Raw genomic sequence first — 16389 nt, 5'->3', positions numbered from 1 at the left:
TGGATATATGTATGCGTATAACTGATTCACTTTGCTGTACGGCAGAAACTAACACAACATTGTAAATCAACTATACTTTAATGAAAATTAGTTTTTAAAAAAAGATCTGAGTGTAATAGGATGTAAATGGTGGACTTACTCTTATAAAAAGTATTTTATCTCCTAGTCGATATCGTCCTTCAGATAAGTACTCAATAGAAAACCGATGAGAACAACTACAAGGAGGGTCTTCAGCAATGTGTTTAACCTAAGATTAAAAATAAATAAAAAAATTTAGGACTTATGCCAAAACTACTTTAACATTAAAATGTAAGGTTATTTGATAGCTGGGAAAAATCAAACTCAAAGACAAAAATTTAAAGACAGCTCAACTATTATCTCTAATCTTCTGTGTTAGTAGCTCAGTCATGTCTGACTCTTTGCTACCCCATGGGCTGTGGCCTTCCAGGCTCCTCTGTCCATGGAACTCTCCAGGCATGAATACTGGAGTGGGTTGCCATTTCCTTCTCCAGGGGATTTTCCCAACCCAGGGATCAAACCTGGGCCTCCCGCATTGCAGGCAGATTCTTCACCATCTGAGACTTAGACATTCACTAATCTAATAAAAGTTAGCAGTGATAAAATATTGAGTCTCTCTCTCACTCTCTGCCCAAGTGCAGTCAGACTCACTGTGTACTCACTGATCACCAGAAAAGGTCTGTGAACATGCACACACTGAAGTCAATTAAAAACACATTCATTAGCTCATAAGAAATGTATGAGTTCATTACTAAGCTTGAATTGTTTTAAGACCTGGATTAATATATGTCAAGTCAGGGAGAAGGAAATGGCAACCCACTTCAGTATTCCTGCCTGGGAAATCCCATGGACAGAGGAGACTGGTGGGCTACAGTCCATGGAGTCGCAAAGAGCCAGACACAGCTGAGTGACTAAACAAGAACAACAAAATTTAAAGCCAAGAAAGCCAACAGAATAAAGATTTAAAAGTATGCTTTTATATATATATATGTCAGATATAGGTCAGATAAAGTTTAACCTAGAATTTTCACTTGTCTCCTAATGCTATGCTACAGTAATACTATGGGGGAATATTCAGATTATGTTCCAAAGTTACTGTTAAAATAGACATAGACATAGTTATATCTATTCACCTAAGATAGGGTAAATTCTAAAAATCTCAACTCAAGAGACATTTTTCTAAAAATACTTGCTTTATTTCAAATAGTCTGCTACGGAGATGAAAGTTGAACTACCTCTACTCCTCAAGGGATTTACAAAATTTTTAACTACAGTAAATATCTTACAAACGGTAAAAACTGAAATAAAAATTTAGGAATTCTATATTCAAAACATGGAAATTAAAATGAATTGACTCAATGAAAATATTTCCTGAGATATGTGTGACTTGAAAAAAAGTCACATATCAGCCACTATGGAAAATATTTTGTTCTCCTAAAATGACACTTTCGAAAAATCAAGACCATGTTTATTTTTCTCAACTATTTGTCATACAGAATATATCTAAACAAATTCAGTTAACTGAATACAGACATGATATTAAAGAAAGTCTCTTCAGATATACTCAGTGTAGCTGAACACTAACAGAAATTTATGACTGTCTTAATTATCTACCCAAGACGAAACTTATGGATTCATCTGGGGCCCAATCAGAAGTGTCTGGATTTATCTCTCAACATCATTCATTTAACAAAATAGCATGATTACAAATAGAACTGATTTTCATATGCCATTCAATCAAGTTTATCTTGTTCATAGCCTGGGTATATGTGCATGTATATGTACACACATTCACACACACACATACATATCACATGCAAAGGATGGCTAAAAATAATCTGAACTTGAGGAAAGAATTTCTAATTATTTAAACCATTTATAAATCAGATAAAAAAGTAATGTGAAAGGAGGTAATTATTTCAGTCATTATTTTCTATCCATTAAAGTTTCTTAGGTACACAGAACTGCAATTCTATACTCTTCACAGCACTCAAAAAACTGAATCAGATAATAATTGCTCCCTATTTTAGACACGATCCTAAGATCTTGGCAGATCAGGTATGTATAGGTGGACATTGAATATATTCATACAGCACATACAGGTTTCAAGAAATGTGTTTTCTTTTAGTTTTCATAACAAGACTAAAGGTAACTTATTTTCTTTGTTCAAAATATCAAACACCACTTATATTCAGCAGTACAAATTAGCACTAACCCACAATATAAATAAGGTGGTGAATCTAAATGAAGTACTAAATACTGTGACTAAAAAAAATGTTCTCCTCTGGTTTTATCTATTGGATAATTAACATTTTACCATTAAAGAAATAGCTAGAGAAATTAAAATCATCTTTGAAGTCTCTACCCTAACATCCATTATTTTCATTCTCCTTGTTCTGATATATACTTTATACAAAATAAACATTTTTCTTATTGCTATACGGTCTTCATAATGATCACATAAAATGATTACTCTGTAAAGATAATGAATCCTAATTTACCTAACCAATGTCCAATTTGAGAGTATTTATATCGCTTCCAATTTTTCACACTTACAAATAACAGTGCAATAAACACATTCGTGCTATGTTTTTTCCCCTTTTCAATTACAATAAAAATGAAAGAGGAACACTTCTGGAAAATTATGAGACTGACGCATCACAGTTGAAAGAAAGTGTGACAGTTACTTACAGCTTCGTGCAGCTCTTCATGCTGACAACACGATTTTGGAATGCTGATGGAATCTTCAGGCCCAGAAGTATTAAGTAAAGTCTCTTCTAGTTCAATTTCTTTCTCAAGTTTTACTAATACTGGTGGCTCAACCCCGTATCTGAAAATCAATTATGAGGTCTCATCAATCAAGTGAAGTCTGAGGCAAGTACTTACATGTATATCACAATAGGTTATTTTTTAATTTTAAATAAAGTCTGTATGACTCTCTTCTACCAGTAGTTTCATCGGAACATCTGGAAATGCTTTTTAATGTCTCTTAGACTGCCAAAAATTCAGATTATCACTTTTACACCATAGCATATGTATTTGGGTTATTGAATGCTCCCAATATTCAACCTGGGATCCTAAAGGTACCTTTAAAAATCAACTCATGAGTGAAGATAGAACTGAAGTAGGTATGGAGAATACCAAACCTTGGCCTTCTTATCAAACCCTCTTTGTGTTCAAAGGACTTGCCTCTCTTTGAACTGCTTAAAGGTTGCATGTTCTTATTCTACTCTTAACCTAAAAAATCTAAGTGCCCATTTTTATAGTTTAATATTAAATAAAGGCAAGCTATAGGAACAAGCAAATGTTGACACAGCTCACATGAACAAAGTTACTAAAGGAACAAAAAGAAAGAAAAAATAGTAAATTAAGTTACTTTATTCCAATTAAAAAATATTCTCATTTATAGAAAATAGTATTCTAGATAAAATAAAGTAGCCTAAAACATCTTTACGACTTTGCACAAGCCTGAAATATTGTGGAATACATACCTTGAGACAATTCGACCAATTTCAAGAAGACAAAGATACACCTGTCTTGGATCTTTGTGCAAAACTGTGAAAAAATAAGACCACATATTTTAAGGGGCAAATTAAACAGGCAATTATACATATATAAATACTTTGAGGGAATTACAGACAGTCAAGTTAAAAAACTTAGATAGCTTTCAGTTTGGTCACTGCACAGACGCTTCTGTTGAATTAAATGAAATGAGAAAATACATCAATAATTCTCCAGTAGAGCATGATTTTTTTAAATGAATTGTCAAAAACATTAATCCATTTAGATAACCAAGTTGGCAGCGTCTGTTTATGAGGTAAATCTAAACACCATGAATATACATCATTTGACCTTCTGCTATTTCTGTAATTATATGGTCAAAGAGAGATTACCTTTAGACTTTGTTGAGTAATTCTTGATTAAAACATTAATTAGTTAATAAGCATTAGTCCAGAACTTTCCCATAGCCAATTCATTTAGGAAGTAACGTCTGTCTAGGCCATTCTAGATATATAGGATTTATAACTATAAATGAAAAGTTTAATCATGTATTTGATTTGGAATCTGATTTTCCAATTGTTTCACATCTATTTAGAACACAAATTTTTCTAGGAAAATGAGATGTGGCATTTGAGTTCTTATTTGGAAAGAAGAACTAGAAGTGAGGCATACAAAAATATCCTGCTGCTGCTAAGTCGCTTCAGTCGTGTCTGACTCTGTGCGACCCCATAGACGGCAGCCCACCAGGCTCTGCCGTCCCTGGGATTCTCCACGCAAGAACACTGGAGTGGGTTGCCATTTCCTTCTCCAAAACTATCCTAATAAACATTAAATACGACTACAACATTTACCTAAACCTTCAGATTCAAAGAGGTAAGTCTCATCAACCCCAATGTGCCTGCACCAGTGAAGGAAGTTCGCAGTATTGTCTCTAGCAAAGAATGAACCAGATGCAGCATCTTTCTTACAGGGCACTTTTCTCATTGGAAAATTCTGGAAAAGACAAAAGAATAATTTCAAACAGGTATCAAGAATATTTTCATTAGATATTCATTTTAATATGGGCATTAAAATGGGCATTAATAAATGTTTAGTCCCTTGAAGGTAGCTAAAGATTTACAGCACTAGGGAGAAATGCATCAAAAATTATTTTGCTTTATTTAATACGTATTGGGTTGGCCTAAAGGTTTGTTTGGGTTTTCCCATAAGATTGTACAGAAAAACTCGAATGAACTTTTTGGCCAACCCAATATATTCCATAAAGTCATTTTTAGGAAAACAATCTGGTCAAAATTAGCAGTTCAGTTCAGTTCAGTTACTCGGTCATGTCTGACTCGTTGTGACCCCATGGACTGTAGCACACCAGGCACCCCTATATATCACCAACTCCCAGAGTTTACTCAAACTCATCTCCATTGAGTTGGTGATGCCATCCAACCATCTCATCCTCTGTCGTCCCCTTCTCCTCCTGCCTTCAATCTTTCCCAGCATCAGGGTCTTTTCCAATGAGTCAGTTCTTCAAATCAGGTGGCCAAAGTATTGGAGCTTCAGCTTCAGCAGCAGTCCTTCCAATGAATATTCAGAACTGATTTCCTTTAGGATGGACTGGTTGGACCTCCTGGCAGTCCAAGGGACTCTCAAGAGTCTTCTCCAGCGCCACAGTTCAAAAGTATCAATGCTTCGGCACTCAGCTTTCTTTACAGTCCAACTCTCATATCCATACATGACTACTGGAAGAATCATAGCTTTGACTAGATGGACCTTTGTTGGTAAAGTAATGTGTCTGCTTTTTAATTTCATGACTGCAGTCACCATCTACAGTGATTTTGGAGCCCCCTAAAATAGTCTGCCACTGTTTCCCCATCTATTTGCCATGAAGTGATGGGACCAGATGCCATGATCGTAGTTTTTGGAATGTTGAGTTTTAAGCCAATTTTTCACTCTCCTCTTTCATCAAGAGGCTCTGTAGTTGTTCTTCAGTTTCTGCCATAAGCATTGTGTCATCTGCATATCTGAGATTATTGATATTTCTCCCAGCAATCTTCATTCCAGCTTGTGCTTCATCCCAGTCCAGCATTTCTCATGATGTACTCTGCATATAAGTTAAATAAGCGGGGTGACAGTAACAGCCTAGATGTACTCCTTTCCCGATTTGGAACCAGTCTGTTGTTCCATGTCTAGTTCTAACTGTTGCTTCCTGGCCTGCATACAGATTTCTCAAGAGGCAGGTTAGGTGGTCTGGTATTCCCATCTCTTTCAGAATTTTCCACAGTTTGTTGTGTTCCACACAGTCAATGGCTTTGGCATAGTCAATAAAGCAGACATAGATGTTTTTCTGGAACTCTCTTGCTTTTTCAATGATCCAGTGGATTTTGGCAATTTGATCTCTGGTTCCTCTGCCTTTTCTAAATCCAGCTTGAACATCTGGAAGTTCACAGTTCACATACTGCTGAAGCCTGGCTTGGAGAATTTTAAGCATTACTTTGCTAGTGTGTGAGATGAGTGCAATTGTGCAGTAGTTTGAGCATTCTTTAGCATTTCCTTTCTTTGGAATTGGAATGAAAACTGACCCTTTCTGTCCTGTGGCCACTGCTGAAATTTCCAAATTTGCTGGCATATTGAGTGCAGCACTTTCACAGCATTATCATCTAGGATTTGAAAGAGCTCAACTGGAATTCCATCACCTCCACTAGCTTTGTTCATTGTGATGCTTCCTAAGGACCACTTGACTTCACATTTCAGGATGTCTGGCTCTAGGTGAGTGATCATCCATGGTGATTATCTGAGTCATGAAGATCTCTTTTGTATAGTTCTTCTGTGTATTCTTGCCACCTCTTCTTAATCTCTTCTGCTTCTGTTAGGTCCATACCATTTCTGTCCTTTATTGTACCCATCTTTGCATGAAAAGTTCCCTCGGTATCACTAATTTTCTTGAAGCGATCTCTAGTCTTTCCCATTCTATTGTTTTCCTCTATTTCTTTGCATTGATCACTGAGGAAGACTTTCTTATCTCTCCATACTATTTTTTGGAGCTCTGCATTCAAATGGGTATACCTTTCCTTTTCTCTTGTCTTTCGCTTCTCTTCTTTTCATAGCTGTTTGTAAGGCCTCCTCAGACAACCATTTTGCCTTTCTGCATTTCTTTTTCTTGGGGATGGTCTTGATCACTGCCTCTTGAACAATGCCATGAACCTCCGTCCATAGTTCTTCAGGCACTCTATCTATCAGATCTAATCAGCTGAATCTATTTGTCACTTCCACTGTATAATCGTAAGGGATTTGATTCAGGTCATACCTGAATGGGTCTAGTGGTTTTCCCTACTTTCTTCAATTTAAGTTTGAATTTGGCAATAAGGAGTTCATGATATGAGCCACAGTCAGCTACCAGTCTTATTTTTTCTGACTATAGAGCTTCTCCATCTTTGGCTGCAAAGAACATAATCAATCTGATTTTGGTGTTGACCATCTGGTGATGTCCATGTGTAGAGTCTTCTCTTGTGTTGTTGGAAGAGGGTGTTTGCCATGACCAGTGCATTCTCTTGGCAAACTCTATGAGCCTTTGCCCTGCTTCATTCTGAGCTCCAAGGCCAAATTTGCCTCTTACTCCAGGTGTTTTTTGATTTCCTACTTTTGCATTCCAGTCTCTTATAATGAAAAGGATATCTTTTTGGGTGTTAATTCTAGAAGGTTCTAAGAATGACAGAATTCCAAAGCACATCTTTACAGTACATCTCTCCAAACATAAATACAAACACAAAATTATTGCTGTTAAAAGTTTATAGACAGACTAATTTTTGCTTACTTCCTTATTTGCAGATTTACAAACACGGTTCTGAGTTTCTTGAGGAGAACTTCACCAATGAAATAGTAGCCCATTCTTAATTCAAGATCTTCGAAAATCGATGATCTAAGTTTTACAGAATCCTATGTTTTTATTTTTACTATCTGGACCAAATAATCCTGCTGAGGCTGCGCAGTTTTCAGTTTTGTCTTAAATTTTTACTTGAAATAAGAAACTCATGTATAAGGTTTTTTAAAATGCAGCAGGCATAGTAGGGTATGTCTTTCTGCCACCTCTACTCCTCAGTTCCTTCCACTCCCTGGAGATAACCACTATTACCAGTTCCTTATATTTCCTTCCTGTTGCTATTATTTTCCAGAGTTAAAATAGGTTTCTGAGTTTTTTAATTGTATGTATGTGTGTGTGTGTGTGTGTGTGTGTGTGTGTGTGTATATATATATATATATATAATCAAACAACACTGCCAAATGCAATGATGGTTAGTAGCAACTGAAATCTCATTCACATTTCAGTAAGACATACACAAGCATATGTGTCCCTACATACTGCTGCATAAACACACTATTCTGTAGTCTGATTTGCGTAAGTGCATATGCACACTTAATGACAGGTTGCAGGCATCCTTTAGGGTAAATAAAATAGTCATTGCTAATGAACAGATAATATTCTACTATTTAGGTACCATAATTAATTTTAAACAACTTCTTTACTGATGAGCATTTAGGTTCTTAAATTTTTTTTGCACAACAGTTCTTGTGAATTTGTGGTTTTTTAGAATAAATTCCTGGAATTAGAATTATGTTATACATCAAACAATATGCTTTATTTTCAATGTGATATGTATTACCTATTTTCTCCCAGAAAGATGGTACTAGTTTATATTTCTACCAGCACTAGGCTCATGCTTAGAACCCACTCACAAACCTCAGATCCCATGAATGAAAACATCCATATTTGATAAAAAGAGAGCAAACCTTATCTACTTCAAATCACAACCTCACAGCCAATTGAGGAAAACTGTCTAAGAAAAGTATTATTCATTCAACCAATACTTATAGAATTTACCATCAAGATAGTATATAAGGAATAATAAGATGATGATGAAGATAGCTCTTAACTGTGTGCCAGGAACCATCATAACCTCTTTTTTCATTTAACTCTTACAGTAATCGTATAAGGAAGGTACTATTATTCTCAGGCAGAGCTAACTATTACATATTTATTATACACCAGGCACTAAGCTAACCACTATCTCTATATTATCTCATTTAATTTTGCTGACTGTTCGAAACTATATTCTATAAGGTAAATGTTAATATCTCCATTTTACAAGTGAGAATTTTTTTTAAGATGCTCAAAAAGATTAAGTAAATTATCCAAGATTTACATATAGTTGAGGTAAAAGTTTATAACCTTGTAGAAATAAAAAGTGTCCATAAACAAATCAATATGTACCGAAGTACAATATCACTACTGTCAAACATTTTCTTACCACAGGTTCTTCAGAGTTGCATGTTTTCACCATGTTTTGAAGAACATCAATCAGTTGGCATAATAGCACTCCATTATCAAGTTCTTCCAATAGCCTTTCGGCCTTAACTTCAATACCTAAGAACATATTTCAAAGCTAAGATTCTTCCAGAAATGGTAAATCCAAACAATATGGCTAAAATTTAATTAAATGTAATCAGATTATAGCTGAAACACAAGACAAACACTAGATCAGACCCCAGGTATTCACTCTTAGATATTATAGTTAAAACAGCAGATAATGTCAAATTAAGTGAAAGTCAAATGAAACAAAAATATCTGTGGTATAGAAGCACAGAAAAAATAAAATGACATTTACTTTATTTCATTTAAAAACACTGAAGTGTTTTATATTTCAACATTCACTATTCAGTTTTGATTCACTGCACATTACAGCTGCATGCACAAGAAAGATTCTCTGTAAGATGGATTTTGTTGCAATTTAAAAATGAAAGAACAATATAACAAGCATTCAGGAAATATCAGCTTTTCACCTCTAAAATCCTCTTTTTGGAAGCATTATTACATAATATTCAAAATAATAATAATTCATAATTATTCATAATAATATTCAAAAAATTATCCAAATCTTCAAACTGATATGAGATCTTTAGAGTGAGTGTTTAGTGTGTGTTTAATTATCTTGAAAGACCATAGATGAGATGTATGCATACTTTTTCATGAAAACTTTGGAAGACTACACAAAATTCTGTTATTTAAAAGAGATTTCCCCCACCCCCTGCCCCCAGGGGTAAAGTTCAGAGCACTCACACCCTCTGAGTAAAGAAGTAAGATGCCATGTATTACCCATCCCAACACTTCCTCCTAGGTTTCATATGCCTGTGCCCCTCAGAGCTTCAGAAACAGAAGTGAAGTGAAAGTTGCTCAGTTGTGTCCAACTCTTTGCAACCCCATGGATGGTACAGTCCACGGAATTCTCCAGGCCAGAATACTGGAGTGGGTAGCCATTCCCTTCTCCAGGGGATCTTCCCAACCCAGGGATCAAACTCAGGTCTCCCACATTGCAGCTGGATTCTTCACCAGCTGAGCCACCAGGGAAACAGAAATCATTTTAATTACAGCATATATTCCACCCAGAATCTCATGCTTTACACAGGTTTAAGGAGGGGGGGATGTGAGAGTTGGACTGTGAAGAAAGCTGAGCGCTGAAGAATTGATGCTTTTGAACTGTGGTGTTGGAGAACACTCTTGAGAGTCCCTTGGACTACAAGGAGATCCAACCAGTCCATTCTAGAGGAGATCAGTCCTGGGTGTTCTTTGGAAGGAATGATGCTAAAGCTGAAACTCCAGTACTTTGGCCACCTCATGTGAAGAGTTGACTCATTGGAAAAGACTCTGATGCTGGGAGGGATTGGGGGCAGGAGGAGAAGGGGACGACAGAGGATGAGATGGCTGGATGGCATCACCGACTCGATGGACATGAGTTTGAGTGGACTCCGGGAGTTGGTGATGGACAGGGAGGCCTGGCGTGCTGCAATTCATGTGGTCGCAAAGAGTCGGACACGACTGAGTGACTGAACTGAACTGAACTGAAGTGGGGGGAAAAAAATCAATGAAATATAGACTCCCAAATTAGACCAATACACTTAATTTTTTTTTTTTAATGTTAACAATGAAAACATTGATTATTCACAGTTTTTAACTACTTGACCACTACTTGACCTCTACCATTAAGCCTCAAACTTGCTTACTATTCAAACCCTGAAGGTCAGAGTGAATCAGAATATCTTCTGTAAGATAGAATGTAAGTTTGGTGACAATAAGGATATCAAATATTTCCTTCTCTAGAGGATCCCCAACCTCTGGAACAATGATTCCTTGACAAAGAGTAAGATTCTCAGTAAACATTACTGGGTAAGAGAACATAATTTTGAGTATTTTTGCGAGCCTTACCTAATAAACCATTTAACCAGATTGACAGGTCTTCTTGCATGGGCAACAGGGTGGCCTCATGCCTCACAGCTATCCACTCATCATACTGACAAACATCAGCCAAACCTGGCCCATGTCTGGGGGTCAGAGGACTCCGTGGACTTAGCGGCAGGTCTTCTCCAAACCACACCTAGAGAAAACATCAACCAATGGGAGCAACTTGTTCAGAGTCAGGATTCCAATGTTTATTTAAATAATGAATCATAGACTATATTTAATATACACGTATATAGAGCTGCAGCAGCTCACAGAAAGTTAACAAACTAGAAGCAAACTATTAGTCTAGATACTTGACTTACTTTCCATATTTAATTCTGTGACAAATATAAGTGAATCTCTAACTAATGGATCCTACTGTCAAATCAAGGGGATAAAAGTTAACACATAATTATTTTTCTTTCACTTGTTAGCTGAGTAAGTTTAACAAGTTACCTGACCAGAGTCTCAGCATCTTGGTTGTAAAATCAGTTAATAATACATCTTTGTAGAATGTAGAAGACCTCAGTTTGATCCCTGGTTTGGGAAGATCCCCTGGAGAAGGGAAGGGCTACCCATTCCAGTAGTCTTGCCTGGAGAATTCTATGGACAGAGGAACCTGGCAGGCTATAGTCCATGGGGTTGTAAAGAACTGGACATGACTGAGCAACTAATACCCTTGTAGAATATAGCACTGGGCCTAATATTTGTTGAATAATGGACAAATAAATGAATGAGTGCACAGATGGCATTTTATAAACTTTAAATCCTAACAACAGTGTTATCTAATAATAAAAACCTATATAATCTGGTCCATCACCTGCTATTGCAAGGCCCACAAGCTAAAAATGATTTTTACATTTAAAAATGGTAGTTATATAAGCACCTACATAATAGCTTCAATTTTGTCTACCAACTCACAAAGTCAAAACTATTTACTAACTGGTCAACCCCTGGTTTAAAATAAAAACTGACATAAACACGCTATCAAACCAACACTTGCAAATTTTGAAATACAATTAGATGTACTTTTAATATAGAATTATTGAGAAAAGACTGTGCTACATTTCAATTGAGGAAAGAGTATCCAAGCCCAAGTGGTGAAGGGGTTCTCACAGGAGGGGAGAAACAGAGGACCAGAGCTTGAGTGAGGTGACAGGGTATCTACTACACATGGGTACAGCCCCAAGCACAGTGTCAGACCCTAGGCAAGGCAAGGAGGGTGTGACTGGGGACAATGGGGGAACGTCCCAGTGCAGGGTGTCAGAACCCAGCTGAGCTGAGAAGGGCATCAACTTAGGGGGAGGTGGCAGTAACAATGGGAGACATGAGGATTTATCAAGTTGAAGCCAGGTTTCTTCCTGCCAAAGAAGAGAGGTGTAACTATGGACTGAGGGAAAATTAGAATGAACTCAATGGTGTAGGAATGCAGTATCTTTTACCAGAAAGCAAAGAAGTACTTAAAGAATGATGGAGACATGCAAAAGGATCCAGAAGTCAACTTGAAGGGACTTCTGCCGGCTAAATTAAGAACAATTTGAGCATCAGAATAACGAGGTAAGGGAATTATAACACACTGAATAAAAGGGACAACTCTGAGTTCACGCAGATACAAATAAATGAATAAACTGGAATTCTGATGAGGGATGAGATTTTCATACAGTTTCAAAGAACTTCCACAGAAATACTTATTAGAAAGAAAGAGTAATTTCACAGTTGAGAAACTTATCAGGCAGCAACTTAACTGAGTGACACAAGTGAATATGATCAATAATAGGACAAATCAAAATCATATGCCACTTGATGGGATGTAGTGAGCTGAAACAGCATCCCTCTGTGATATTCCTGCCAAGATGCATAACCTCAATCTAATCACGAGAAATATCAGGTAAATCTAAATTGAGGGACATTCTACAAAATAATTGGTCTATAATATTCAAAAGTGTGAAGGTCATTAAAGAAAGCAAAGACTGAGATACTGCTCTGGACTGACAGAGAATAAGGGACACGACAACTAAACGCAACATGTGATTCTGAAATGGACACTATTGGGACAACTGGCAATATTTGAAAGTGGTCTGAATATTAGCTGGCAGTACTGCAGAGTCAATATCCTGACTCTGATGATTTCATGGTAGTTTTATAGCAGGAAGTCCTTGCACATGAGAAATACACTACTGAAGTTTGGAAGTTAAGGGGGCACAAGATCTGCAACCTATTTTCAAATGGTTCAGCAAACAAATAACTTCTGTTCTATACTTAACAATTAGTTGTAGGTTTGTGATTGCTTTTAAGTAAAAAAATTTTTAAGTTTTCTAAAAAAAAGGCATAAATATAAGCAATATCAAGTGAATCTAGTTCTTTCTTGATTTTTAAAAGTGGATAATTTCCTCCCTAAAATATATTAAATTCACTGAAGTTTATTTGAGGCAAGTCTTAACTATATCAAATTAAAAGCTATATCAACACCATTGTTAGTCTAGACAAACTTGGAGGAAAAAAAAGAGCCCATTTCAATCTCCTGTGGTAAGAAATAAACACATTTTTTAAAAATCCCAAAGGCAAAGAAAGATGAGGAATATGTACCACCAGACGCAAGCAGGAGTAGCAAAACTTAAAAGTACCCAAAGACAAAGAGAAACAAAACTATTTGAGGGGCAGTGGTTCAGGAAAATACATGAGGATCCTATAAAGTTTTAGGAAAAAGATTTTGTTTATTTCCCCAAATTCTCTTAGAATTATTTCAAAGGGAGTATAGCAGCAATTTAATATCTAAATCTTCCCTTCATAAGCACATCTTGTTTCTGTTTGTAATCCCAGGACTCTGTATAAGACCTAGCACATGATATGCAACCAAAAATATTAGCTGAAAAATTGAGGAATAGATACTAGTAAATGACTTTTTGCACCATCAAAATCAAGATGCATCTTACAATCAATGGTATTTTATAGTCAATACAATGTTATTTGTCTTTTATTTGAGCTGACAAGTCAGAGAAGATGTGAATGTTTGTCAAAGAAAAATGGGTATTAGCTAGGAAGGTGGTCTCGAAAAAATTGTGTGTGAAAATGGAGAAGTTAAAATTAACAAAAGTCATTCTAAATTTCTTGCCATGTTAGGGAGACAAATACTTGGATATTCCTATTATTGCAAACAGAAAACCATAAAAACCTGGGTTGATAAAAAGGAATGAACTTGAGTCAGTTGCAGTGAGGTGGGTAAACCTAGAGCCTCTTACACAGACGAAGTAAGTCAGAGAAAAACAAGTATCATATGTTAATGGATATATACAGAATCTAGGGGAAAAGATAGTGCTGATGGGCCTAGTAGAGAGCAGACCTGTGGACACAGCAGGGAAGGTGAGGGTGGGCTGAGCTGAGACAGCAGCACGGACATCTGCACTATCGCGTGTAAAGCAGACGGTGGGAGCTGCTGTATAAGGCAGGGAGCCCAGCCTGGCGCTCTGTGAGGACCGAGAGCGGCGGGATTGGTGGGGAGGGGATATGTATAATTATGACTGATTCACATTGTTGTACAGCAAAAACCAACACAACATTGTAAAGCAATTAGCATATCAATGTTGTTAAAATTTAGATGTTAACAACAAAGTCTGCATGTATAGAGACTGTTCTCAAACATACTGAAAACTGTCATATTGCAAAGATTCCTAACCATAGGCAGTCTACAGAAGAACCTGAATCAGTACACAACTTACTGATCTAACTGACATTTAGGCAAAAATTTAGGCTTATGTACAAACAGTCCTTTTCTGAGAGAGAGAGAGTTCATAGTTTTTGTCAGGTTTTCAAAAGGGACTAGGACCCAAAAGAGATTAGGAGCTATAGTTCACTGATTTTTAGACTGTAAGTTTATTTACTAATCAGAACCATGGACATAAGAAGGGGCAAGGAAGGCCTTCATGAATCAAGTGAATAAGAAACAAATTGAAAACAGCTGTCTACTGGGCGCCTCCTCTCTGCAAGGCATTTAGGAATAATGAAATCTAATTAGCAAAGAGGTGAAAATCCTAGGAAGTTCTCACATTCATCAGGGCAAGAAGTAAAAACTTCCACGAGGGATGCCAAGAGTACTCTTGAAAAAGAATCACTAGAGGTGGATCTGTGTAATCTAGATGAGAGAAAGGTTCATGGAACTACAAGAAAACACTGTGAAAAAAAAAAATCATCAAGAAACTATTAATGGCCAGTAGGTTGGAAATGAGAAAAATATGGTCAATATGCAATGATAAAAAGCACTCAATAAGGAAGAAAACATAATCAACATGAAATTGATGACATGCAGAGACCTGGATAAAAAGAGACATGTAAATACTCAGATAAAAATGGATTTTAGAAATAGAAGTTCTGAGCATACTCAATGTGGATTAGAGAGGACCCAAATAGGAAAAATAAGACCTTTTGGGAGGCTGCCATGAACTGCCAAGTCCCAAAGTGAAGTGAAAGTCGCTCATTCGTGTCTGACTCTGTGACCCCATGGACTATACATTCCATGGAATTCTCCAGGCCAGAATACTGGAGTGGGTAGCCTTTCCCTTCTCCAGGGGATCTTCCCAGCCCAAGAATCTCCCACATTGCAGGCAGATTCTTTACCAGCTGAGCCACAAGGGAAGCCCAAGAATACTGCAGTGGGTAACCTTTCCCTTCACCAGGTGATCTTCCTGACCCAGGAATCGAACTAGGGTCTTCTGCATTGCAGGTGGATTCTTTACCAACTGAGCTATCAGGGAAGCCCAAAAGGAAAACACTATGAAAGCGTTTACTAGCAGAGTTGGCAGACAGAGCTGCACAGCACAGGAGGAGAGAAAGCAACATCACAGCCTGAGTTGTTCTTAACCATTTGATAAATTATCTCTCTAGGCTATCACCCACTGTTATCTTGATGTCTTCTTTCTTAATAAAAAAAAAAAATAAAAGGCTCTCATGACACAGGTATAATCACCAGTTTTACATTTGGGTAATTTTGTTGTACCAATGATACAACCAAACTTCCTAAGTGCCTACTATGTAACACATTCCAGGATACATCTTGCTCATGTTATCTCACTGATTCCTAAATTTCTAATATTCCTAATATTAGGAATATTCCTAACATTCCTAAATATTCCCTAAAAAATAAGTGCTATTATCCTCACCTTAGAGGCAAGGAAGTGGGAACTCAGAGAGGTAAAATAACTTGCCAGGACCTTGCACAGTGGCAGAACTAAAATCAGACATGAAATCCGATTGACTCTACAGTTCTCACTTTCCAAGGCAAACTTTATTATCAGTTGCTTGCATCTTTCTAAGTAGACCTTCCAGGCAGTTTTTAAGTTAAAATTCAGTCATGTTCTATGTACATCGAAACAAAGAAAACTTTAAAGGATATAAGCACTAACTCTGGAAATCATTCAAATTCAAAGGTAAGATTATTCTGGTTTGTCTCATTATTTCCATCTTGCTTCTCCTCACCAAAAAACTAACCAAAAAAATCCACACTTTAAATTTTAAGTTTTAATACCATGTTATTTACAGGCATTAAAGGACACATGTACAACTATCTACAATTAAAGTTTTTCATTTGTTTTCATTGAAAGCTCTTTTAACTACAA

The 16389-nt window shown here is 36.6% G+C and overlaps 1 protein-coding gene across 1 annotated transcript in view; it reads right to left on the bottom strand.

The window, feature by feature from the left end:
• Positions 1–16389, bottom strand: part of GAS2L3 (growth arrest specific 2 like 3) — a 34355-nt gene that overhangs the window by 5599 nt on the left and 12367 nt on the right. Inside the window, exons 3-8 of the mRNA XM_005680504.3 lie at positions 10766–10934; positions 8814–8929; positions 4371–4512; positions 3510–3573; positions 2710–2848; positions 140–247 (exon numbers count right to left, since the gene is read on the bottom strand). Coding sequence (XP_005680561.1) covers positions 140–247; positions 2710–2848; positions 3510–3573; positions 4371–4512; positions 8814–8929; positions 10766–10934 — 738 coding nt within the window. The remainder of the gene's footprint in view (positions 1–139; positions 248–2709; positions 2849–3509; positions 3574–4370; positions 4513–8813; positions 8930–10765; positions 10935–16389) is intronic.

Source organism: Capra hircus, chromosome 5, assembly GCF_001704415.2.
Source record: "Capra hircus breed San Clemente chromosome 5, ASM170441v1, whole genome shotgun sequence".
In the NCBI taxonomy this organism is placed as follows: domain Eukaryota; kingdom Metazoa; phylum Chordata; class Mammalia; order Artiodactyla; family Bovidae; genus Capra; species Capra hircus.
Note: the sequence above shows the minus strand (reverse complement) of the source record. Positions and strands in the feature narration are given on the sequence as shown.